Here is a 26230-nt window from a genome sequence, read left to right as displayed (position 1 = left end):
AAATCAGTGACTGTGTTTCAGGTACAGGCTAAAGAAGCAGAATTACTAAGAACCCTTTCACCTTCCCCACCAGTGCCTTCTGCCCAGCTGCCTTGACCAGGACAACTTATAGTAAGTAAATTGTTCATCCAAAGGATACTAGCCTGCCAGTGACTTCCTGTCGGACTTCCACACTGGTGTTTCCCCTTAGACCAGATGCTTTCAATTGAGGATGATTCTGTCCCCTGGCAATGTCTGAAGACATTTCTGATTGTCCCATCTGGCTGTGAGGGTGCATGTGCTTACTGGTATCTATTTGGTAGAAGCCAGAGGTGCTGCTGAACTTCCTATGAAGCACAGGAAAGCCCTCCTGCCAATCCCCCACAAATAATTCTGCAGCCCCAAATACCAGTAGCACCAAGACTGAGACACATGGCACTCGACTGGAAAGCCTCTAGAGAACTTTTTTTAATCCCAAGTGCTCAATAGTGTATGGTACATAGTGGGCTCTCAGGAAAATTATTCTGGATTGAAAAGCACAGTGAAAGTGTTGCCCCTGTCTCAGTCCGGCTCATGTTTCAAATGTGCTTAATAAGGTGGACTACAGGGGTAAAGAGAGGAGGGAGGGGGAGATAGATAGATAGAGGAAGAGAGGAAACCTGGATTCAGATCCTGTCACTGTGTGACCAGGGCAAGTGACTTAACCTCTCTAAATCTCAAAGTCTTCATCTGTCAAAAGGGGATTAATAGTACCTAGCAGACAGGCTTGTTAAATTAGATGGTGTATGTAAAATGTTCAGTATGGTAGACAGAAAGTAGTAGACAATTAATAGCTAGTCCTATCATTATGAGCTTTGGCTAAAGGCCTCTTGGAGAGTAGACTGGTTCTATTATAGTCCCAGAGGAAAACACTGATTACATAGGAAATCCAGACTAAACAAATACCTAAGTCATACTGCAGAAAACACTGGTGCTCTGGCTCTCCTGGACAATTTCCTCAGGAGCCTATGGTCCTACTGCTCCTGAGGCTGCACCAGGCGTTCGCCCCTGGTGCCACCCTCTTTCAGAGCTACAACCTCCAGACTTGGCAGAAGACAGCCAGCTTGGGGAGAGCTGCTTCTGTTTCAGAGTATACACCCTGATTATAAGAGTAGATGCTGGATGGAAGTCATGGCCAAGGGGCAGGCCAGCAAACCATTGTGGAGTCAACCCAGTTTAGAAACTGATTCAACTTCTGTCTAACCAGTGCCGTGCCTAAATTATGAACTCTTTATTTTATTTTATTTTTAAATTATAGCCTTTTTAGCTCTTTTAAATCTTCTATGGGTTTAATGGGAGACTTTAGTGGTGTGTAGAGGGGGTGTGTGTGTGTGTGTGTGTGTGTGTGTGAAATGGATTTATTTTATTCTACAAATGAAATAAATGAAATCATCTGAAATGGAATGGAATGGCTACGGCGGGCCATAGCCCACAAACAGGACCACAAAACTGTTTCCTGACATGTGCTTGGCATATTTAAATTGCTCTCACAGTATCATCCTGAGAAAACAGAGAGCAGTCCAACTGCTCCACAGGACTGCAGAGAGGGAACCAATCCATCTATTTTCTCAATAATGGTGATGACAGAGATGGAATGCTGATAGCCAAATCCCAAACACACTCAGGCCTCTCACCCAAAGGCCATGATGCCTTTGTTTTAATAACAGAATAAACCCAATCCTGTACAAACAGTTTCTTCAGGGTACATGTTTTGAATGGGGCAAAGATTAGCTTTTTGTGGGAGGCTTCCCAGGATACTGGACAAAAGCATGCACTAGAGACTCACTAGGTAGATTCAAATATTCTTTCTACCATTTACTAACTGCTTGATCTTAGTCAAGTTACATAAAAGGGGCTGTGTGGGGAGGAGAGGTTCTGTTCCCACATCTGTCAAAGTAGGAAAAATAATAATACCTAACTCAGAAGGTGGCTGTGAGGACTGAATGAGTTACTACCTGTGAAGTACATGGTATTCTGTAAGTGCTTACTGTCATCTATTAATGGTGGTGGTGACGATGATGATGTAATTTGCTCAGGAACAACAAAGGAGGTGTAAAAAATCCCCCCATTTTACGGTTCCTGTGATATAACATATTTTCTGAATAGGGCTTTATATGTATTCCACTTTTGTGCCAGGCCTATAAAGCCCTTTATACCTTTATAGCAGTGTTGGGAGCTACATTCTAGCAGGATCCTTCTTACACACAGAAAAGGTTCATTTTACACTTGCCAATAGGAATGAAACTATTTCGCTGCCACAATAGCTAAGTGTTTTTCTGAATGGCTATTTCGTCAACAACAATCAGAAAGGTGTAAGAAAGTACAATCTCCAATGACTGTAGCCTGTGCTGAAGGTGAGGGAAAAAGTAAAAAAACTGCACATGAGGAACTTGAATCCAGGCAAATCTTACTGAAGCCTTATCAATGCATTCTCCAAATATCTGAAGAGTGACGCCCTCTCATTCTCGCTCACCTTTCCCCTCCCTGCCTTCCTCTCTTTGTTAAGCACCTACTTTTTGCCAGGCACCAGGTATACAGTAAGGAAGAAAGGCCAGTAATAACTCAGGATATTTTTTGGAAGCATTAAATAAATTTTAAAAAATGAGCTGGAATAGCTCCATATGGAAAGAGCTTAAAATTAAATAGCATCAGCAAAAATCCAGCCAAGCAAGCAAAATCTTTAAGAGGAAGGATTTTAGGCTGAAAGGCAAACAATTGATAGTTGATATACTAAAAAACACACCCCCAAAGGAAGATGCTCTCTTTTGTGGACAATCATGTTCCCATTTCTATCACGAATCTCATTAACTATTTCACTCCTTGAACCTTCTACTCTTGGCAAGTCCTTCACAGCCCCAGGAGCTAGTTGTACAAATTAGCTCTCAAATATAAAGCAGACGAAGTAACCTCATTGCTGCTAAAGTATAATTCTCTCTAATTATTGTAACTACCAAGCATTAGTCTCTCCCTTTCTAAAAACAACACTCCCTCCCCTAGACACAGTGATGAAATCGCATACTGAAGAAAAACATTTGCTTATCAAAGAAATCTTAGTTCCACAATATATGAAATTTCTACATGGCAACTTTAAAGGGGAGAGGAGGAAACCTGAATATTAGAAACATCACTTGTTTTTTGGAAGGTGCTGAATGCCAGGAATAAAAATCCCGCTGATGATGTAGGTGGTTTAAATCTAGCAGCTCCAACTTGTCATGGCTCATGTGAGCACTGCACTCTCCTTGGCTCTGCCAGGGCTCCCTCCTACAGACAGGCCCAGGATCTGCCATGGTGCCCTCCCTGCCTCTGAGCACACACACTTACTGACAGCTACACACAGGCCAGCCGTGGTACTCACCATACTGTCGAATTCTACAGAGCCCACTATCCGAGACACCTCGTCAAACTCCTCAGGAGACATGGGGAGCAGGTTGTCTGTGGTCTGAAGTCTAGAAGGGTGACTAAAATGGGGAAAAAGGAAAGAGCAATGTCAACATCTGAGTGATGAAAGCACTAGTGCATACTTACACACTTTATCTTTTGTCTGTAATTGAATTATCACGTTATATTTTTATTTTGGGTAAGTACATACACTTGTAAAATACATTTGCAAAAGTACAGCTCATGGGAGGCTCATGTCCCCAGCCCAGCCCCTTGGGAAACGTTTCACACTCCAGGGATGTGATGGGCAATAGCCAGACTGGAATCTGCGCCGCTTCTGCCTGGGTAAGCCTAGGTGTGAGCGTGTGCGGTGCACTACCCTGAGATGACAATGCCTCGAGGCTTACCCTGGACAGAAAAGCACCAGAGAAATGTCTGGGGAGTCCCTCATCCCTACCTGGAGGTTTGAATGCAGATAAAGCTGCTCCACACAGTGTTTTTACATGAAGGCTACATCCATTCACCCCAAGACAGTGCTGCAGGCCAAATAACTGACAATGACATTTCCAAAATTTTTTCTACCTTTTATAAAATGAAACAACAAAATCAAAGCAAGTGGAGACAATGTATCTCAATCATTACTTTGGCCTTTTCTAGATTGAAAAGAACTACTTTCCCACTCTGATCAATTTTTGCTCATTTTATTTATACTTTTTCAAAGGGTATCAGTTTTGGGAAAATTTATGTACCTTAAATACAAATTTTGTTTTTGGCTTTTTTTTTTTTTTTTTTTAAGGTAGTAAAATGCTGATAGGCAGTAACACGGGGATCTCAACAAGTTCAGCTGTGATGGTGATAGCAGTTACAATGGAAAAGTAAAATACAAGCATCTTCAACAGGCCCCAGCCAGGAGCAAGGCTGGCTTGAGGTTTGTAAACATGTCACTCTTCTGTGTTCACTTACACTTCAGACACAGAAATCAATTCAGTCTTGATATATCCAGTTCCTTTAGGGCCATCAAGTTCCATTGGCTCTGGTGCTAGAAATAAACACATTGTGTACGCTTTCCATCAACAGAAATTACTTCAGAATAGAACATCAACTTTTCGGGGGATTAAAGTTCTACTGTGTTTCTAGGCAGCCTAGCATCCTAAAACTTTATGGGGCTATAACCTCCCTGCCTGAGTCACCTAAAATTCTAGTGGGAATGCATAGGCAATGAGAAGAAAAGGGCAGACACTAGCAGGACACTAGCTAGGAGCTTTCTCTTTACACAACTTGAATTCTTACAAGAAGTTGGAGCCCAAAATATGCAAAGTTCTATCTAGTTCATTGGCATTAGCCTGGCTAATGAATCTTCATAGCTGTCAAGGTAAGCTGGGGGCATCTTCATTCCAAAGTAATTGTCCTAATATTGAGATTTCTGATTCTGAAAAACAGCTTTGTTGGTGTGTTCCAAACAAAACAGGTCTAATTTGAACTTTCTCAAATGCAATTCATTGACAACTGAGAAGCAAGAGACCTGTGTTCTCAGATGAGGCCTCCTCTTAATAATTATCTTAAAAAAACAGGATCTAGTAAGTAATTGGGCCACCCTAAATGAACCACTTCACTTCTCCCAGGCCTCAGTTTCCTCAACTTTAACGTGAGCAAGATGCCTTCCATTGGTTGGCCACAGTTCCTTATTCTTTACCCCTTTTCATGTGGAAACAGTGATAGTAACAAATACAAAAGACCAGCAATGGACTTTTCCAACATTCCTAAAATAGGAAATTGTCCATTCATTTTTTACTAGCTGTATCAGGCCAAATAATGCATTATGTTTCACCTGTCCTGAGTTTATACCATCTTTTGAAAGCCTACTCTTACCAATTCAAAAGCAAAACACCACATGGGTGGAGTTTGAGAATAACCACCCCCTCATCAGGAAGGACTGTGCCACGCTGTTACCGCCTGCTTGCCCCACTCACCTTCCTTTGGCCTGGAGTAATACTTTCCAAAGGCATGGTCTTTGTCAATATTTGGATACAAATACTTGAGGGGATTCTCAGGAATATTCTCAGCAGCCATGACTTTGTAATTGCGAATGATGTCAGGGAAAGTAACAGCAGAAAGTTCTTTCTTCGTGTAGGGTTCAACCGCATGGAAGTAAGGTTCTAAAAAGGAAAAAAGCTAAGTGAATCCCATAGAATATCCCAAAATGAAAGAGGACAGAGAAATAAAACACTGCAGAGTTGATGGATTTGAGTGAAACTCATAAGAACTAATCCCAATCTAAGCATTACAACACATATAGTAGACTGCTTTATTTCTACATAAATTACAATACTGTCTCAGAGAAAATAAAGGGAGGTATTATTCTCAGTAACATTCTATTTGCCATTATTTGCTTAGATTTATAAATCTGGGCAAAAAAGATTTACTAAAAACCTTTAAAAGCCTGCATCTTCAACGATGTGCTGCCCATAGGCACATAAATAACTCACTACTAAGTGGGTCATCTTGGCTTAAGCCATAGATTTAAATTACTAAAGATAAACTCACTTTCTGTTTTTCTTTTCATATTGAAAAATCTAATTTTGTATTAAAATAAATGATGATATATAGAAAACACTTTGAAATTAAAAAAAGATCCTATTTGCTACATTTCCCTGTAACCCTTAATGTAATAAACCATGGTTTAATTTACTCCCATTCTTATTCCCACACCAAATTCAGATCCTTCTTCCTAGCTGATACAGAATCTCCCTTTGGGTGTCCACCTTCCAGAGGCCACGGTTCAGGTGCTCTGGGGAGCCTGCTGTGGAACATGAGACTATGCTGCCATCCTAACCCTTCCTGGCTGGTACTGTCCTGCTTGACCTTTCCTGGTTGCCAAGGGTTTTCTTCATCTCTGCTTGGTCTGCTAGCTCTGTCTCTCGGCTGGTTCAGGAAGGGAACAGGATAAGAGGAAAAGGGTAGGTTCCAGCGACTACTGCCCATGCCAGACTCTTGTCTCAGCCCCCCTGCTTTTTCCTCAGAAGAAAAACAGAACAAGAAGAGTATTCCAGAAAAACAAATAGAACAAGAAGAGTATTCCAGAAAAATAAATAGAACAAGAAAGAAGACTATTCCAAAAAAATAAAGAGTATTCCAGAAAAATAAACAGAACAAGAAAAGTATTCCAGAAAAATAAATAGAACAAGAAGAGTATTCCAGAAAAACAAACAGAACAAGAAGAGTATTCCAGAAAAATAAATATAAGAAGATATTCCAGAAAAATAAATAGAACAAGAAGGGTATTCCAGAAAAATAAATAGAACAAGAAGAGTATTCCAGAAAAACAAACAAAAGTATTCCAGAAAAATAAACAGAACAAGAGTATTCCACAAAAATAGAATATATTCCAGAAAAACAAATAGAACAGGGGGGAGGGGGGAGGGATTGCACTGGGGAGTTATACATGATATAAATGATGACTTGATGGGTGCTGACGAGTTGATGGGTGCAGCACACCAACATGGCACAAGTATACATATGTAACAAACCTGCACATTATGCACATGTACCCTAGAACTTAAAGTATAATTAAAAAAAAAAAAAACAACAAATAGAACAAGAGAATTCCAAAAAAATAAATAGAACAAGAAGAGTATTCCAGAAAAATAAACAGAACAAGAGTATTCCAGAAAAATAAATAGAACAAGAGTATTCCACAAAAATAGAATATATTCCAGAAAAACAAATAGAGCAAGAGTATTCCAGAAAAACAAACAGAACAAGAAGAGTATGGCAGAAAAACAAATAGAAAAAGAGTATTCCAGAAAAACAGGAGAAGAGGAATATTTCAGAAAAATAAATAGAACAAGAAGAATATTCCATTTTGTATCTACCCACTGAAAGTATAAAAATTACTGAAACAGGCCGGGCGTGGTGGCTCAAGCCTGTAATCCCAGCACTTTGGGACGCCAAGACGGGCGGATCACGAGGTCAGGAGATCAAGACCATCCTGGCTAACACGGTGAAACCCCATCTCTACTAAAAAAAAAAACCCAAAAACCTAGCTGGGCGAGGTGGCGGGCGCCTGTAGTCCCAGCTACTTGGGAGGCTGAGGCAGGAGAATGGCATAAACTTGGGAGGCGGAGCTTGCAGTGAGCTGAGATCCGGCCACTGCACTCCAGCGTGGGCGACAAAGCGAGACTGTCTCAACAACAACAACAACAAAAATTACTGAAACAAATCAGTTTTTCCTCCTGCCCTTCAAATAGACCAAACTCTAAACAACAGTGAAAAGTCATCAGTTGGTCTTTATGATTTTTTCATTTATGCTGTTGAGCTTCATTCTCAGAAACATGCTTCATAACACCAAGGTTTCTGGAGTCTTTTAGCCATGGACTCATTTGATTAGAGAAACCCAATATATGATAAAGATAAATTTGCAGCTGCTCTGTTTGAAGGCAAGGTAGAGGCTGCCACTCATCCCAACAGGCCCTGCATCAACTCCCTGGCTAATGATGTATATGAAGTCTTCTCCTGAAGCCTGTCCTCATCTGCACTCTACTCTGGGATGACCCTAAGAGAATCTGGACGCTTACTCCTGTGGGAAATGTGATTCCTTCCAAGAATGGGTTGCAGATTATATTGACTCATATCCTTGATCTGCAGATAACGAACCTGATGCAAAGGAAGGAACTAGCCTTGTCTTTTCAAAACCATCATTTCCACAATATGTTCCAGAGAGTGAACCACAGATATTTGTGGTGGTTTATTAAATCCTCACGGGGTGCTCATTTGGGGTAAGTATAAGATCTGCAATTTCATGTCCCAAACACACTTTCTGTATGAGCTGACTGGCGGCGATGAAGAGGAACTTCACACACGTGGAATGGTGGGACTGTGTGCTCAAACTCCCACTCACCGCCTCCATTCTGGGACCGCTCCACCCATGTGAATGTGATGGCCCCTTCCCGGGAGCTCTCACTGAACCGTAGCAGGAAGGTCCCTGGCTGCTGGTCCTTCAACAGGGCGCGCTCTCGCTCCTTGCTGATGAAGCCCATGATGCACCTGGATATCAAAGAGACGGACGGAGGGGCTTTTAGTTCAATCATGATTTCCATTTTCATGCTAACCTACAAACCAAGAAAATGGCTGGAATGTGAGAAAAGAACCTACGGTAAAAAACACAGACTATTTTAAAATCTATTGAGTTGTCACTTAAGGAAGCATTTCACTTAAACATGTATATAGTAAGGTTTTTTTAAAAAAAAGAAGTATGAACATGTTGTCAGAAGGATGCTACAGATGCTCAACAAACATGTGTGGGATTGAGCCTTTTATTGTTCCTTGATTATTCTAAAGGCCACGAGAATGTCTGAATTTACACATCTTTTTTACTGGAGGGGAAGACCTAGGCAATATATTTTCATATTCTAGCCCGTCTGATCAAGTTAAAACTTTTGTTGAAATATCAGCGGATCCCTGCAATAAGCCAAGATAGGAATGATTTACCCAGTTAAAAGGGTTTTTCTTCCTTCCTAGGGGCCACATAGTAGGTGCTCAAAACATTTTTGTTGAGTGAATGAATGCATGAATGGTACTCAGAGTTGTTGTTTTCAATTTAGCTTTGCCAAGACATATATATGTACTAAGAATGTGTAAGGTTAATGTTATGAAGTTCTACTCTCCCGAAGCCCTGAACGGACAGCCTGGAAATGCGCACCTCCGTGAGATTCACACACGCCTAGTCAAATACTGAAGCTGGACTCAGGCCTTGTCTCAACCTCGCAGCACTAAAAATATGTTTCAAAATACATCTAGCAGTGGCCCTTACCCATCATTCCAGAGAGGAAGCAGGTGTTTTTTAATGAGTTCTAGGATGCTTTCAATCCAAAGCCAGAAGGGAAAATTTTTATCATTTATATTTTCCTGAAAGTATACAAATGCACACATTATGAACAAAAATCTAAAACAGGACTTACCATGGTCCCTCCCACCATCATTTGTAAAGACTCCCCAGGTGCCAAAGATGCAACTATCCCATTCAGCACAGCAATGGGATTCCTCCCTTGGCAGGGGATATCAAGTTCCCTCCCTGCTGTTATCAGCATTCAGACCAGGAGCTCTCCAGAGCTCTCCATTTCCCTGGGCCGGGCTCTGCTTCCCTTTCCAAACAGTAGCAAGCCAGCCCGGGGGTGACCTCCGGCGTGAATCTCGGACACACGAGCTGCCCTATGCTAGCAAAATCCAGCAGTGCAAGCTGGTCCACACTGTCTGGTGACCCCAGCAGATTCTAAATGTCCCCCACAGTGGGCCCCTCTGCTCGAGCAGGCCATTAAACTCGTCTGGCTGGTCAGGCTGCGCCACCCAGCCCAGAACATACATTTCACACAGAAATGGCTAAAATACTGCTGGGCAGGGGTCCAGTGTGAGTGAACAGAAGCCTCATTTCAGATATGAAAGAATGTTATCACTCAGGCAGGTGCTTCCTGTCAGACTCCTGCTCGGAGACCAACCTCCTGCACTGAAGAAAAGTAAACAACTTGCCCGGGGGGCTCCTTGGCCAGAGAAGAACAGGCCAAAATAAGCAAACAGTTAAGTAACTGTCACAGCAAGAAATATGAGAACCTCGACCGAGAGCAAAAAGGACTCAGAGAGCATAAAACCCAGACAGTCCTCACCTTACAAAACCTCGTCCACGGAATGAGACCATCGGGGCTGGCGTTAGGACCTAAACAAATAAAAACCAGATTTTTCAGCAAACAGAAACTGATTCTAAAGCTTTGGTTGGATGGATGGCTCCTGTATGTGCTCTCAAGGAAAAGAGCCAAACACCCAACAAAGAATTTATGTACTCATTTATCCATTTTTGGATACCTTAATGCCAAATTAACTGAGCAATTATAATACGTGCTATAAAAGGGTGGAATTTAAATGGTGTAAAATATGTGTATGTTGGTTTGAGTTTAACGGCAGGAAGGAATGGATGGCAGATTCCTGGGCACCATGATATGAGAGTTTTTAGGGAAAGTGGAAACATCACAAAGCCTTACCATCTGCTCTCTCCCTCCCCAGCCCCCCTTTTCCCTCCCTCTCCTCTAAAGAGAGGACAGTCCTTTTAATGTCCTGTTCATGTTACACTTCCTTCCATGACCATCAGCTGACGTTGCCTTTTGCACTAAATCAAAGGTGCTCTGCTGGGCCTCCAAGAGAAGCCTCCCTGTCCAATGCGTCTTCCCACTGCCTTCCCACTGCACAGCCCCCTCCCAAGCACCCTAGAGAATTTTTTTCAAAGTTCAATCTGTGCCCAAGATCACCCCTAGATCTTCAATGTAACTGATAGTTGACTTCACAAGTTTATTTTAGACATTATTTATGCATTTCCCTCAGTTCTCCTCCAAATAGGACACGGGCTCAGGGAGTCTGATGCAAATCAAAAGCAAAGTGAGATAAATGAGAGGAAGAAGCCCAGGGGTTATCAGCTACAAAAATTAAAGCAGCCCGGGTGAGAAGAGGTGGTAAGCCCATCATCTGTCTTCAAAGGGAACTACAAATAAGCCATTTCAGTTAGAAAAGATATCCTTCAAATAAAGAAATGGAATAAGGGGATTTTATACTTGTATTAAACAGCACAAGATCACCCCTGTGACAGCTGCACAGCCAAGAGAAGGCACTGTTGAAAGCCACTGGGTGAGGAAGAGCCTACTGATGTTTGGAGTAAATGCAGTGCTGCTCCACAGAAAGCAAATCGGGATACAAGCTGTCCATGGATTTTTAAAGAAACAGTTCAGATAGCCCCACTCACCGAAAGATCAGACCTTGAGACCAGTGGATCTTTGATTTGTTTAGTATGAAGGACTAATAAATGCACTCACATTAAACACTGATAGAGAAATATCTACCACTGTCTAGACTCTGCAAAACTGCAGATCAAAAGAGGCCCCCTCCTGTGGGGACAGCATCCCCTGCCACCTGGGCCCACCTGAGTCAAGGGCCCTGGGTTTATGCTGCAGTGGGCAGGCCCCAGGACTTTATTCTTATCATGTCAGGGACTTCCTTTCTTTTCCCCCAGATTAATGGTTAATAGGCCTTCATCTTTCTCATCCAGGAACTTATTTCAGTCACAAATAATATATATTTTACATAATTCATAAAACTTTCCCTTGGGAATCCATCCCAGAAATCTTAATATGAGACAATGAGGAAAGGATTCATTTAAATGTTATCAGGTCCACATTTCTTTCTAAGGTGATACATGATTCTCACTTAGCTATAATAAACTATAGCTTGAAAAGCTGACAGATTTTAATACTTTTTTACCTTTAACAAAATAGCAGAGGGGAAAAAGCAATTAGAGAGGTATTTGTATGAATTTCAATTTTTATAAACGTAACAAGTTAATATGCATATACCAAGAAGCTTCTCTCCCAACATGTTCAGCTGGTCCACATTGAGACCTCTTTTGGTGACAGAGGAAAACTGCCAACTCAGCACTTCTGAAAGCTGAGCCCAACGTGCACATGGTGGATTCAGGAAGAAGGACAGATTCTAGAGAGAAAACACCCAAAATCTAAGGGTTACTACAGACACACCAGTCACAAGTGTGGCACTAAAACATATGTCCATCCCAAAGTTCAATTCTAGTTTATATGACACACAGGTGCTTTCACAGTAGGGGAAGAGAAATACAGTCAATTTTCATTATTTACAGATGCACATTTGTGAACTTGTTTACTCACTAAAATTTACTTGTAACTCCAAAATCTAAGCACATGGCGTCTCTGGGGTCATCTGAAGACACACCCATGCACACAAAAGCAAAGAATTCCAGTCTCTTAACACTTATGTTTCCAACTGAAGCCAAACAAAATGACACTCGCTTCCTGTTTCAGCTCTCATAAGAAAAACGTGTCCTTTTTGAAGCCTATTTAGTGCCATGTTTTTGCATTTTGTGACTGCTGTTGGTGATCACTGTTTAAAATGGTGCCCAAGCATAGCGCCACAGTGTGGTCTACTGTTCCTAAGCACGTGAATGCTGGGATGTGCCTTATGGAGAAAATACATGCGTGAGGCAAGCTTCACTCAGGCATGAGTTACCCAGTAATCCTGACCATAGGTGTAATGTTAATGCCTCAACAAGTATATTAGATAAGGTGTCTTTAAACAGAAACACACATAAACCATGTTATGCATTGATGGGGTGACAAAAATGTTGTGACCAGAGGTTTGAAGGAACCTAGCCTTGTAGTTCCCTTAGGAGCAACAATTCATTGTTTGCCAATTAAGTGTTCCTGGTAACTTCAAAAAACATAACTAGTTCGAATAATGATAATTGACTATAATTAATTAACAGTGAGTATCCACACTCTAAGAATGGAGCATGCTTGTTTAGTAGATGTGTACATTTTAAAAATAATAATGATAAAGTGGTATGGAATCACTGACTGCCCTAGCTTACTCACATGGGAGAAAAATCGTAATTCTCATTTCAAACACATATCCATGCTTCACATTCCCAGATTTACTCAAAAGCCTTAGAAATACCACAGAAGCTTTGTCACTTCTCCCTCAACAACTGGCCACTGGGCTATTTCAGAGACGCAGCAGCGAGAGCATGGGGTCTGCTTAACCCTGGGACCAAAGCAAATGTATTTTCCGTACCCTGGGTTCCGCCACCAGCATGTTGTACCAAAGGATGGAGGCCCAACCGCTCGGGAGCTGGCTGACGTTGGAGATCACCACAACGGGCAGAGAGGTCGTCTAAAAGATGACAAAGACCTTGAAATCATCTGAATCACAGAAATGTCACCTTCAGATAACTGCTTAGCCTCAACTAAAAGCAGGGGATTCTTTGTAAATTTGTACATATTTAATACTTGAAAATGAGAAATATTAAGTTCTGTTCTTTTGTCCAGTTTAATTTGTCTTTGATGTATCTTTCAGTTAAGAAATAAGTCCCTAAAAATAGTAATAGCTACAATAACTAATTAAGGGGTATGCAATATGAGAAGATGAAAATTGTCACAATGAAAACATAAAATGTGGAGGGAGGGCAGAGCAAAATAAATAAGTCCCAATGCTTACTGTAAAAAAAAATTAACATCAGCTATCTCAACTGGAACATTTAAGTTATAGAATTTGAAGGTTAATTCAATTCTCTAGCTTTCTGGACCATAAATTAAGGTTAAGGTAGTATTAGCTGAAAATCATTTTTAAAACAATCAGGTAAATACCTCTAAAACAAAAACTGAGAAATAAAAATACACGTAACAATTAAAAGTAAAAATAATGAAGTTTTCCACCTCGGGACCATGAAAGTCTTACCTCGAGGTCAATTACCAAACCAGGCTGGCACAATTGGGTTTCAAAACTAAGGGAGTGAAGCTCTTCAGTAACGATGAGAGGACCCTTGGAAGAGAAAAGGAAAGACGAAAAGAATATAACCACTTATTCACAGATCCTGAAACTTTCAAAAGCCCAATTAACATTGCAACAGGCCACAGAGATCCTGGACCCAACCAGCAGGAAGTCTGAAGACTCAATATTGAATCCCTCCCAGATTTAATAATTCTGAGTATCAGTGTGCTCTGAAAGATAAGTGCCTGAAGTTATGGCAAGGATTATAGATTCCGAGCAATAAATGTCAATGGGGAAAGAGCAACTAATGGGCTTTGTGACCTAAGGCTTCTCAACCCTCAGCTGTCTGCCTGCCCAGTGTGGCTGCACATCTCAATGCAGATGGGTGGGGAGGAGGTGAGAGGGCTGGGAGTAAGTGCACACTTGGGATTGTCTACTGCCTACCGGAAGGGCTGACTCACATCAACTTGGTAGGTCACAAGGTGTCTTGGTTTTGGTAGAAATGGATAGATTTCAAGGTGCCTTCATAGACATTACCTCATGTGAACCTCACAACTTAGAACTAGAGAGGTACAACTGCTAGACCCAGGGAGGTCAAAACATAGTTCAGGTGCACACCAGGGCTAGAAGGCATCTTTGCACTGCCTGGGCCTGTGTTTGTCCCGCTGCTCCATGTGACCTCCACTGGTCCTGGTGTGGAACGACTGCACGCTGTGTGTGCATAAACGACGAAAATGTTCTAAACCAAAACAACTCCAGATATTTCATCCTTTGTCCATAGTTCATTTCTGAATGCATCACAAACCCAACTCCTTAAGGATCACGTTGTAGGAAGGAAACTGATGCAAAGGCAATGCTTCTGGTAGGGGATGCCATGGCCAAAAAGCCCTCTTGGCACATAGCAAGGCAGTCATCAAAGTGGTCTCTCATTCCAACTCTGACAGTAACTCTCTGTGCACCCTTAGCTAAATCCTGCAAACTTCCTGTGACTCAATTTCTTCACCCGTAAGATGCGAAGAATACAAAAGCCCACAATAGCTACTCCACTGAGTGTCTAATGAATTTGTGTGCAAAATCGTTTGACAATAGTAAAGTACAAATGTGGTGTTTTTACTCTTGTCACAGATATACCAAGTACCCAGCTCATTTGCTGCTCTTCCCTGCTGGGTCTGAACTCCTCTGTGAGGTGTCCCCAGCCACCAACTGACCTGCCCTTGCTAGACAGACCTGCCTGATTTGGGCCCATTCACAACATAAAGAGACTCTCACCTCATTCGTTCTGGTGCCAGCATTTTTCTGTTCTTTCAATTGCTATAAAACAAACAATTGTCTTATTAAACACCATGGTAATGGTCAAAGTTGCTATCTTCATTTACAAATGAGACCAAGTTAGGACTAGAAAGAATGACAGACGTGACATTATCTTTAGAATGCAGAACATGGGACAAAATGGCCCTCACTCTGGATCCATGAGCAGAAGCACATTTCCCCAGAGGCCTGAGGGTGCGGACACCAGTCTGGAGGGATCTCTTGGAACCGCCACCAGCTCCTCTCCTGTGTTCAAACTTTCCCCGAAGGATTCCCCGTGCACCTTCGTGAGCCGTTTCATGCCCTGAGGCTCAAGGGACAGCTTCACCCTCCCCTTTCCCTCAGCAGAGTCCTCCAGGCTGGGCCCAGTGACTCCAGGTCCAACTGCCCTCAAGTGGACATCAATCCCTGAGCTGCCAAGGGACCAGGCTGGGGCCCTGAGGCCGGCTCTGAATACCCTCAGGCAGCTGAGTTGGGCTAAAGCTTTCAAGTCAGGTAGAGCTTCCTAGCTAGGAGGCTTGCTGGGTCACAAAGTGGTCTCTAGTGAAAAAGGATGCCTTTAACCTCCCGCAGGTTCTGAGCCCAGGGAGAGCTTTGGACTCAGCACCCACAGAGCCTCACAACAGTTGGCAGCCCCTGTGTTCACAGAGGAGGAAAGATGGTACAGCCCATATAGAGCACCCCGCTGGGTCTCTACTGCCTGGGGAATGAGCTCTACTGCCCTGGAGAGAAGGTGGTAGAGTCAGGCTGCCGTAGAGGCAGGGGCTGTGGGCGGGGCCGCCAGGAAGGGGAACACAGGGGCTGAGGAGTGAACCTTGGAGTACGGGACGACACTTGGAGGGTGGGGAAAATCAGTCAGGACACGGGAGCCATAACCTTTGAGAAAACTGCAAGCGTCTACAGTGAGTGACTGTGGGGATCATGCCGGCAGCAAGTGCAAATCATTTACGTAAACACAGGCTCATAAAATGTTTTTACTGTGAGTGATACAGCTCAGAAAATGGAGTGAACAGACATGGGATGAGGAGGAGAAACCAAAATGCCCCAAGTGCTGGTGACAGGAAGTCACCAGCCACAAAGTCTGCAAACCCCAGCAGGGGGCGCCCTCCACATGGCAAACGTGCCAAAAAGGGTCGCTCTATTGTCAAAAGTCCTAAGAAACCAGAGACAATATAAAGACAGGAAACTCATGTCCCTACCAGGTGCCGAAATTCAGCCGCCAGACTGCCATTGGTGGACTCCTCCATGTTCATCACCTTTGTGTGCGTGCCCAAAATGTTGAACTTCCTAAATCTATACAATATAGGAAAGAAATGCTGAAAAGTCTTCCAACTATTAAACAAATAAAAATATAGCACAGTGTAGCATAAAGTACATCACATACCCTTTTACTGTATTTCTCTCATTCACATCTCTGCAAAAAAATATATACATATAATCACATATGTGTATTTAAAATATGAAATAAGCTTAAACAAAATTATGAGTATAAGAACATAAGAGTGTTGGCCGGGCGCGGTGGCTCAAGCCTGTAATCCCAGCACTTTGGGAGGCCGAGACGGGCGGATCATGAGGTCAGGAGATCAAGACCATCCTGGCTAACACGGTGAAACCCTGTCTCTACTAAAAAATACAAAAAACTAGCCGGGCGAGGTGGCGGGCGCCTGTAGTCCCAGCTACTCGGGAGGCTGAGGCAGGAGAATGGCGGGAACCCGGGAGGCGGAGCTTGCAGTGAGCTGAGATCCGGCCACTGCACTCCAGCCTGGGCGACAGAGCGAGACTCCGTCTAAAAAAAAAAAAAAAAAAAGAACATAAGAGTGTTAAGTGAATGATAAATAAAAAATAAATCTACACCTGTGGGTTTGCGGCCTTTCATTCACTCCCTGCCTCAATCTACCCATAGTAGGTCTGGCAAGTATCACTGAATGACCTTGGGCAAATAAATGGTCTGGGCCTCACGTTGTTCAGTTGCACAACATACTAACAGGGCCAACATACGGGACATCGTGAGGAATAAACTAGTTAGTTCCTCACCAGTACACCCTCCATAAATGTAAGCACCAGCACCAGTACACCCTCAACAAATGTAAGCTATCGTTGTTTATTGGGCAGCTACTTGCTGCAAGGCCCTGCACTAAGCACTGGGGATCCGGCAGACAGCACTGCCCAGTTGTCACAAAGCTCAGAGGACTGCCAATGTGACCATTTAAACCTCATTTTTATTCTCTATGATCTTTAATGCTCTCATGAAAGTACCAGAAGAGTCAGTTATCTGGGGTAAGTGGGAAGTTTAAGTTTAAAGTCTGAGGTTGAAATTTTGAAAGACTTTGCACTTTTATATCCAGTGATTACTCTGTCGTGTTCTGGCCAAATAATGTATCCATGAGTGTCCTAGAGGTAGACTAGAAATCATGGGCTCACTCCCAGATCTATTAGTTCACCTTCCTTTCCAATCTCAACCAGAAGTTTAATGCTTTTGCGAATGACAATCACCATTAGCTACGGGAGGGACCTATTTTCCTGTTTGGAAAAAAAAGAATTTAAAATAAAAGGAATAGTATGATAAAAGCTGACTTTTCAAAACTAAGAAGACAGTCAGCTGGAAGCGACAGAGAAGACAGAGAGGCCTGAAGCAGCTGAGAGGTGCTGAGCTGACGCAGAGGACGGTAAACGGCAATGGCCACACGACCCCTTGTGCTTCTTCCCTTTAGAAAGTAGGATGTGTTTCCCTGTCCCCCGAATCTCAGCTGGCCTTGATTTGCTTTTAGCAACTGGATGGAAGGGAGTGATGCTATACACGTTCCAAGGCTAGCACTCACAGGCCTTGTTCACTTGGAACACTGTCACCGTGGGAAAAGCCCAGGCTAGCCTTTTTGAGATGCTTGAAGAAGGACCTGGTTATCCCAGCTGAGTCCCAGTCATGTAATAAGGCCTTGCTAGAGCACCTGGCTCCAACCACACTAGCCCAGACCAGGACGACCTACAACTCACAGAATATGAGAAATGAGTTTTTGAGGTTTTAGCCACTACGTTTTTTTTTTTTTTTTTTTTTTTTTGACAGTCTCATTCCATCACCCAGACTGGAGTGCAGTGGCATGATCTCAGCTCACTGCAACCTCCGCCTCTCAGGTTCAAGCGATTCTCGTGCCTCAGCCTCCCAAGTAGCAGGGATTACAGGTACAGACCACCACACCTGGCTCATTTTTTGCATTTTTTGTAGAGACGGGGTTTCGCCATGTTGGCCAGGCTGGTCTCAAACTCTGGCTTATGTGATCTGCCTGCCTCGGCCTCCCAAAGTGCTGGGATTACAGGTGTGAGCCACTGCACCTGGCCTAGCCACTAAGTTTTGAGAGTGGTTTGTTAGGGAGCAAAAGCTAACTGATATACCAAAGATGATGGCATGAAGACAAGGCACAGACCATGCTACAAGGAAGAATATTCTTATAGGAGTGGTAACAAGCAAAAAGCCAGAGGAAAATGATTTGAATGATCATAAATCACTTTTGAAACTTGCCACACCAGTATGTGACACAAGCTAACAAAAACATTAAATATGGGAGGGGTGGGAGGAGCCATCTTGTTTCTTAATGAGAGTGCCCAAGTCAGTGCCAGTCCAGGTCTAGGGTCTCAGGGCAAAATAGAATGGGGCTGCTCCACTTGGACTCCCATGAGAGATGCCCATTCCTGGGTTCCCACTGCCCAGAAGAGACAAGGGTGAATCCCACAGGCTCCACACAGTCTCCCCAAGATGCTGCTGATCTCACTCCAGAAAAACCCCCCAAATGACCACAGAGTCACGGCAGCCTGGATGTTCGGCCTCAGGTTGGATCAGGGGCCTCTCCTCTGGGGCTGAGCTAGAAGGAAGGGGTGGCATGCCAAGTCCAGCCACTTTGAAACTTGCTGATTACAATCTCATATGCATAAAGAGACACTCACTCTCTTGTTCAGTTATAGTCTAAAAAGGCTCAGGAATGTTGGTAACAGCTCCAGGGGAAGCTCCCAACGTCCACCAAGGGAGCTGCTGACTTAAATCTGCTGGGATCATTTGTGACGGCCCTGGTGGATCTGACTAGGAGTCTCTGCTCATATGCAGCATTGGCAGGACTCTGGGTTCAGCCCTGGGGCCCTAGGGAGGCAAACTTCCACCCAGTGTAGACCCTTCCACAGCTAGTGAATCTGCTTATCTAGTGCAGGAGTCTGTGCTTGAGTAACAAAATCAACATTTCAGTACTACATGTATGTTCCATAATATTAAAGATATCTTACTTATCAAATAAGACTTTGACTTTCAAATTATAATTCAGCTCTTGCAATTTCACCAACAGTCTGGAAAGATAAATAAAAGCCATTACTTAAAAAAATTATCTGTTACAATTTATTTATTATGCCAATTCCCTATTAATGTTTAGATAAACTACTCTCCCCCAGTTTTAGGGCATTACCAACAAGAAAACTGACAGTTTTGTAGATCTACTTAAATTTTTGTAAGTGTATTTGTAAGAATAAATTCCTAGCTGTGGAATTGCTTAGGAAAAATTGTAACACTAATTCTGACAGGATGCAGCCCTGAGTTTACATTCCCACCAAAAGTTAATGAGGGTAGCTGTTTCCCTCTATAACCTTGCCGCCAATATTGGGTTTCATCACAATTTTGACCTTTGGCCAATTTATATGGGTGAAAAATAGCAAACGTTACTTTCTACTGAAACTTGTATCTAATCTTTGTCCTTTTGGGAGACAATAAAAACCATTGCCCATAATCAGAAAAAATAGTGTCCCATCTACAGTCACCCCAGGGTAGTGTGGAAAGATGGAGGGCAGGTGAGAGTGTGTGCCTGTGCTCCACTGAGCTGGAGACTTTGGGAAGGAGACCCCAGGGCTCTGTCTGCTCTGTTCAGTGGAGCAGGTGGATGGGATCAGATTTCTACTGTCCCTTCCAGCTGCAAGTTCTAGAATTCCACGAGGGCTTGAGTGTGGCATTGTATACTACCAGCCAGGGAGGGTTAACCACTGACTTAAATCAGTAACACCCCAGAAAAGGACCTGGTCCAACTCTGAAGGTCAGTCCAGTTCTTCAGCGTCTAGCTACTCATCATAAGAAGAATGCTTAAAGCAATGCGGCCGTTCAATAGAAGAAAGCAAGGCCACATGTTCCTGGAAACACTTCTACAATTATTATCGAGGAGAAAGGCTACAAAAAAATGTATGTAGCCTACTCTTGAGTTTTTTAAAAAAGAATTATGTCATATTTGTGTGTGTGTCTCTATATGAAATATTTGTGTAGACATGGAATCCTAATGTTTTAAAAAGGAAACATTATGTCATATTTGTGCGTGTGTGTTTCTGTATGAAATATGTATTTGTGCAGACAAGGACAAAATCCTGGGAGGACAGACACTAGGTCATTTACTGTGGTGGTCCACAGATATTTATATCATGGACTGCTTTGAGAATCTGATGAAAGCTATAAATCCATTCATCAGAAAAATGTACATATTATAAATCCACATTCATACAGTTTCTGGGGTTCATAAGGCTCAGGTTATAAGCCTATGCCCAAGAGGGGTGAGGCAGCCGCGAACTTTCACTCTCTATTACACACATTTCTGCAATTTGGAATTCTGTTTTCCTGTGAACATGCATTACATTTATGATTGAAAAAAAATCAGGAGTGTGTACATATATATATATTGGTTACATTTCTACTATGAGTATATTAATAAAAAACTCTCAGATATTCTCAGTAAGCGTTCATATTAAAATGCCTCCTGAAAAATTATTTCCTCAAAAGCACCCTAAATAACAGTTTCTATAAAAGGAAACTAGGGGTACAAACTACATGACAGGACAATGTATGGGATGCCATCTTTCCCTTGTTACCTCAGCTTCACAGTGAACTGGACCCCTGTCTTCAAGACCAGCGGCCTCTGAGGGTGCGTTGGCATGCAGGGCTGTCTTTCCACCACAAACGAGCTGCAAATACCCAGCAAAGGGTAGATAAGTTAGCATTTCCATTAAGGTTGAGGGAGTCACAATGATTTTCCCGAAAGAAAAAAGGGGGTTAGAGAATATAACCTAAAAAACAGTTTGAAAGATTCTGACAAGTTGGATGAACAAACTGATATTTTCTAATTAGTAAAGAAATCCCAAAACCTAACAAGGACTTAACAGAAACAGAATAATCGTAATGATCTATGAAACTATTACATTGAAACAAACTTATACGATGAAGGCTAGGCACAGTGGCTCATATCTGTAATCCCAGCACTTTAAGAGGCTGAGATGGTAGGATTGCTTGATCCCAGGAGTTCAAGACCAGCCTAGGCAACATAGTGAGACCTTATCTTTACAATTTTTTTTTAAAAAATTCGCCAGGTGCCGGGTGCGGTGGCTCAAGCCTGTAATCCCAGCACTTTGGGAGGCCGAGACGGGCGGATCACGAGGTCAGGAGATCGAGACCATCCTGGCTAACACAGTGAAACCCCGTCTCTACTAAAAAATACAAAAAACTAGCCGGGCGAGGTGGCGGGCGCCTGTAGTCCCAGCTACTCGGGAGGCTGAGGCAGGAGAATGGTGTAAACCCGGGAGGTGGAGCTTGCAGTGAGCTGAGATCCGGCCACTGCACTCCAGCCCGGGCGACAGAGCCAGACTCCGTCTGAAAAAATAAATAAATAAATAAATAAATAAATTAGCCAGGCATGGCTAATTAGCCCCAACTACTAGAGGGCTGAAGTGGGAAGGTCACTTGAATCCAGGAGGTGGAGGCTGAAGTGAGCCATGATCACACCACTGCACTCCAGCCTGGATGACAGAGTGAGGCCCTGCCTCAAAAAATAAAAAAAAAAAATAAAAACCCCATATTTAATTATGTTCATTTACATGTCAGAATTAAGAATAAAATGTGCACTCAAAGTACAAGTAATGTTTTTAAATTTAAAAAAACTCAACACACAGGACTTCTTGTTTGAATATTAGCCATAGGGAACCAAGCAAATTTTTTTTTTTTTTAGATGGAGTCTCACTCTGTTGCCCAGGCTGGAGCTCAGTGGTGTGATCATTGCAAGCTCCGCCTCCCTGGTTCACACCATTCTCCTGCCTCAGCCTCCTGAGTAACTGGGGCTACAGGTGCCTGCCACCATGCCCAGCTAATTTTATTTTTTTGTATTTTTAGTAGAGATGGGGTTTCACCATGTTAGTCAGGAGTACATTTTTAAAAAATATTACTTCCAATAAGTACAATATTTATTAAACGTATCTTCAGTTGTTTTGTTACACAGTATGCAACAAATTACAATATTCTGCAGCCACAAATTATATGCAGAGTATCAAGAAGCTATTAATCAGACAGTATAATCTTTCCATTTATAACTGTACAAGGAAGAACCAGCAAATCAGATCTTACACATAACATCTCACTAAACTTTACGCATGGAAAGTGACAGACACTGCTTGTGCTGTTTGATACAAAACAGCTGAACTTCGTCTTCAGAAGACTAGACCTGACATCTAAACACACCAATATAAACATCAAAACAAAATACAGTCTAACCAACCACGAGAAAACAGTCTGCTATCAGGAAAATACATTATTTTATAAACCAGCACACAAAGGTTTAAAAACAGTTCTGAAAATGAAGTTAGCTGTTTTGAGTCAAGAGAATAAAAAGAAAGTCAGTAATGACCATTTACAATCTCTGACCTCTGTGGAGATGGTAAGAATCTGTTGTAGTACAGCTACTTCAGACAATTCTGTTTTTTCACTTGGGTTCAGATTGCAAATTCATTACTGTGAGAAAAGGACGGAGGCAAATTTTAGCAGGAACCTCCACCTGATGCTTGACCAGAGTGCTCTGAATTTTAACACTGGGCTTCTCAGCACGACTAGCTGTTATTCCAGGACCCATTAGCTTTTTAATCTCAGCTGCCATCATCATGGAAGATTGTTCTACATTCATTGCATTTTCTTTTTTTTTCTTTTTTTGAGACAGATTCTTGCTCTGTCTCCCAGGCTGGAGTGCAATGGCGCAATCTCGGCTCACTGCAACCTCCACCACCTAGGTTCAAGCGATTCTCCTGCCTCAGCCTCCTGAGTAGCTGGGATTACAGGCGTCTGCCACCACGCTCAGCTAATTTTTGTATTTTTAGAAGAGACGGGGTTTCATCATGTTGGCCAGGCTGCTCTCGAACTCCTGACTTCAGGTGATCCACCCACCTCAACCTCCCAAAGTGCTGGGATTACAGGCATGAGCCACCACGCCCGGCCTTGTTGCATTCTTAGCACTTGTTTCCAAAAACAGAATTCCAAGGGAATCAGCAAATTCCTTTGCTGTTGTGTAGTCTACTACTTTCTTTGTGGTCAGATCACACTTGTTCCCTACCAACAATCTGTTGATGTTTTTCACTGGGATAATGATCTATTTTCTGCAGTCACTGTTTAATATTATTCAAGGACTCTTGATCTGTCACATCATACACAACCAGGATGCCCCTGGCTCCTCTGTAATAACTGGAGATGACTGTTCGAAATCTTTCCTGTTCTGCTGTGTTCCATATTTGAAGCTTGATTGTTTTCCCATCTAACTCTATAGTTCTTATTTTGAAATCCACACCAACTGTGCTGATGTAGCTTTCTGTATATGTATCATCTGCAAACCTACGAAGGAGGCAAGACCTTCCAGCCCCAGAGTCGCCAATCAGAAGTAATTTGAATAAATAATCATATTTGGGATTCATGCTGGACATGTCACTGTAGCTGCCACCACTGCCACAGCCACCCTTGCTGCTACAACTGCTGCTCTGACTCTCCGCGCTATGGGTAAAAGGAATGAGATAGGCTGTTCCGGGAAAGCAAACGTCTTCCCCTACTCCCTCCCCTAGAACACAATCAGCAGCCGCTGCCACACAGCTATTGCTTCACCCAAAATCAAGTATATTTTTATCATGTCAAGTTTGCATTAAAGAAAAAAAAACTTGCAATATGAACCCTTTTTTTCCACTCAGTGACATTTATCTATCTACTAAGTGTGTCTAGAGCACCTACTGTTCACAAGGCACTGCGCTAGGTCCTGCTGGGGGAAAAGGGTAACAGAGGCATGTCTCTGCCTTCCAGAACCTTTTGATATTCAACAAATATAAAGAAATGCATAACAACTATATAACAAAAGGCAGAGAAGGAGAGGAACAAAGGGTGACTGGAGGCCAGGAAGGGAGACAACACGTGTTTGGGAAATCTGGGAAGATTAAATGATGAGATACAAGGTGAAGCTTTCGGGATGATACAATTTTGAAAGCAGGTACAAGAAAAGAAGGTTCTGAGGAAGAGGAAGTATCCTCAGGAGAGCCACAGAGAAGCAAGCGTGCGGCATGGCCCCTATAGGAATCAGCAAGAGGTCAAGTTTGCCTAGAAAGGGGTGTGTGTGGACGTGAAGCGTGGAGTGGTCAGCTGGGTCCAGGCTGCAGAAGGGGGGCCGTGAATGCCCAGTTGAGGGGCTTCACTTGGATCAGCTGGTGATGAGGAACCAGAATAGAAGTCTGCTCTGGGACAGCATTGGTCACAGGGAGGGAGGAACGACTGGGAAGGAGGACTGGTGGGGAGGCTGAGGAAGAGTCCAGAAAGGAGGACTTGAGAGCCTGAGACATGAGGAGGGGAGGGGAGGAGGTGAGGCATGCTAGCGTCATGGCGGAGACTCGGCCAAAGGGGAAGGAGGAGTGGAAGGTTACTACAGCTTCCAGCCTAGGTGGTCACAAGAGTGAAGAACCATTGACATAACCAGATAATTCAGGAAGAGTCATTGTCATTAAAAAATTTTAGGCTAGGCACAATGGCTCACGCCTGTAATCCCAGCACTTTGGGAGGCCGAGGCTGGCGGATCACCTGAGGTCAGGAGTTGGAGACCAGCCTGGCCAACACGGCAAAACGCAGTCTCTACTAAAAAAATTAGCCGGGTGGGGTGGCATGTGCCTGTAGTCCCAGGCACTTGGGAGGCTGAGGCAGGAGGATTGCTTGAACCCAGGAGGTGGAGGTTGCAGTGAGCTGAGATCATGCCACTGCACTCCAGCTTGGGTGACAGAGCGAGAATCCATCTCAAAATATGTGTGTGTATATATACACATACACACATATATATACACACACATATACACATATATACACATACATACACATACACACACATATATACACATATATCATACACATACACATGTATATTATATATACATATACACACATCATATATACATATACGTATATTATATATGTTATATACATATACTTACATATGATACATATATGTGTGTATCCTATTAAACCCTTGTAAATCATCTGAATTACGGTCAAATGTTCCTCTGTATAGACTGATTACAGAAGGTACAAATAAATGTTCCTTGAGTTACCTCTGAATGAGCTGCTGGAAAAGACTGAAGGTACGGTCCCATAACACTTGTTTGTTTTTTGTGATAGGGTCATGTTCGTACGTGTATTTCTGTTCCAATTCCTCCAGCTTTTTAAGCTGCTGCCGAACTTGCTGCAGACTCTCTGCAACTATGGTGAACCTGGGAAGACACAAGACACAGATGTCTCTATGAGAAACGGTCCAGAAGCAGCCTGAATTAAAGGGAATCGTGGTATATTAGTCCACTCTCATGCTGCTAATAAAGACATACCCGAGACTGGGGAATTTATAAAGGGAAGAGGTTCAATTGACACATAGTTCCACATGGCTGGGGAGGCCCCACAATCATGGCAGAAGGCAAATGAGGAGCAAAGTCACATCTTACATGGTGGCAGGCAAGAGAGCTTGTGGAGGGAAACTCCCACTTATAAAACCATCAGATCTTATGAGACTTACTACCATGAGAACAGTATTGGGGGAACCACCCCCATGATTCCATTATCTCCACCTGGTCCTGCCCTTGACACATAGGGATTATTACAATTCAAGGTAAGATTTGGGTGGGGACACAGCCAAACCATATCACATGGAAATCAACAAGTGGTTATATGCAACACAAAATGCCACCTAGGATACCACGCTCTGCACTCTAGGGAAAAACAAAGGGAACAAGGCTTGTGCCAGCAGTAGAAGCTTTGTTATTTGAGGAGTAAAACTAACATGCACTGAGTACAGCCTAGATCAAAAACTTCTGCACACCACTGAGGCCTATGTAAGGAGAGATGGGTCGGGGCAGGGCT

At 42.9% G+C, this 26230-nt stretch overlaps 1 protein-coding gene and 1 pseudogene across 2 annotated transcripts in view; both read right to left on the bottom strand.

Annotated features, from left to right (window-relative positions):
• Nucleotides 1-26230, bottom strand: part of STAT1 (signal transducer and activator of transcription 1) — a 45394-nt gene that overhangs the window by 1989 nt on the left and 17175 nt on the right. For both annotated transcript variants that reach the window (XM_033230816.1, XM_033230817.1), the window contains 15 exons: nt 25432-25590; nt 20917-21009; nt 19303-19362; nt 16421-16450; nt 16236-16329; nt 14998-15039; nt 13696-13779; nt 13033-13131; nt 11784-11919; nt 10053-10102; nt 9206-9300; nt 8294-8439; nt 5367-5552; nt 4360-4435; nt 3374-3476 (listed from right to left, as the gene is read on the bottom strand). In XM_033230816.1, coding sequence (XP_033086707.1) covers nt 3374-3476; nt 4360-4435; nt 5367-5552; nt 8294-8439; nt 9206-9300; nt 10053-10102; nt 11784-11919; nt 13033-13131; nt 13696-13779; nt 14998-15039; nt 16236-16329; nt 16421-16450; nt 19303-19362; nt 20917-21009; nt 25432-25590 — 1453 coding nt within the window. The remainder of the gene's footprint in view (nt 1-3373; nt 3477-4359; nt 4436-5366; nt 5553-8293; nt 8440-9205; nt 9301-10052; nt 10103-11783; nt 11920-13032; nt 13132-13695; nt 13780-14997; nt 15040-16235; nt 16330-16420; nt 16451-19302; nt 19363-20916; nt 21010-25431; nt 25591-26230) is intronic.
• Nucleotides 22254-24880, bottom strand: LOC117094715 (annotated as a pseudogene).

This window comes from Trachypithecus francoisi, unplaced genomic scaffold (genome assembly GCF_009764315.1).
Source record: "Trachypithecus francoisi isolate TF-2019V2 unplaced genomic scaffold, Tfra_2.0 Lachesis_group13, whole genome shotgun sequence".
NCBI lineage: Eukaryota > Metazoa > Chordata > Mammalia > Primates > Cercopithecidae > Trachypithecus > Trachypithecus francoisi.
Note: the sequence above shows the minus strand (reverse complement) of the source record. Positions and strands in the feature narration are given on the sequence as shown.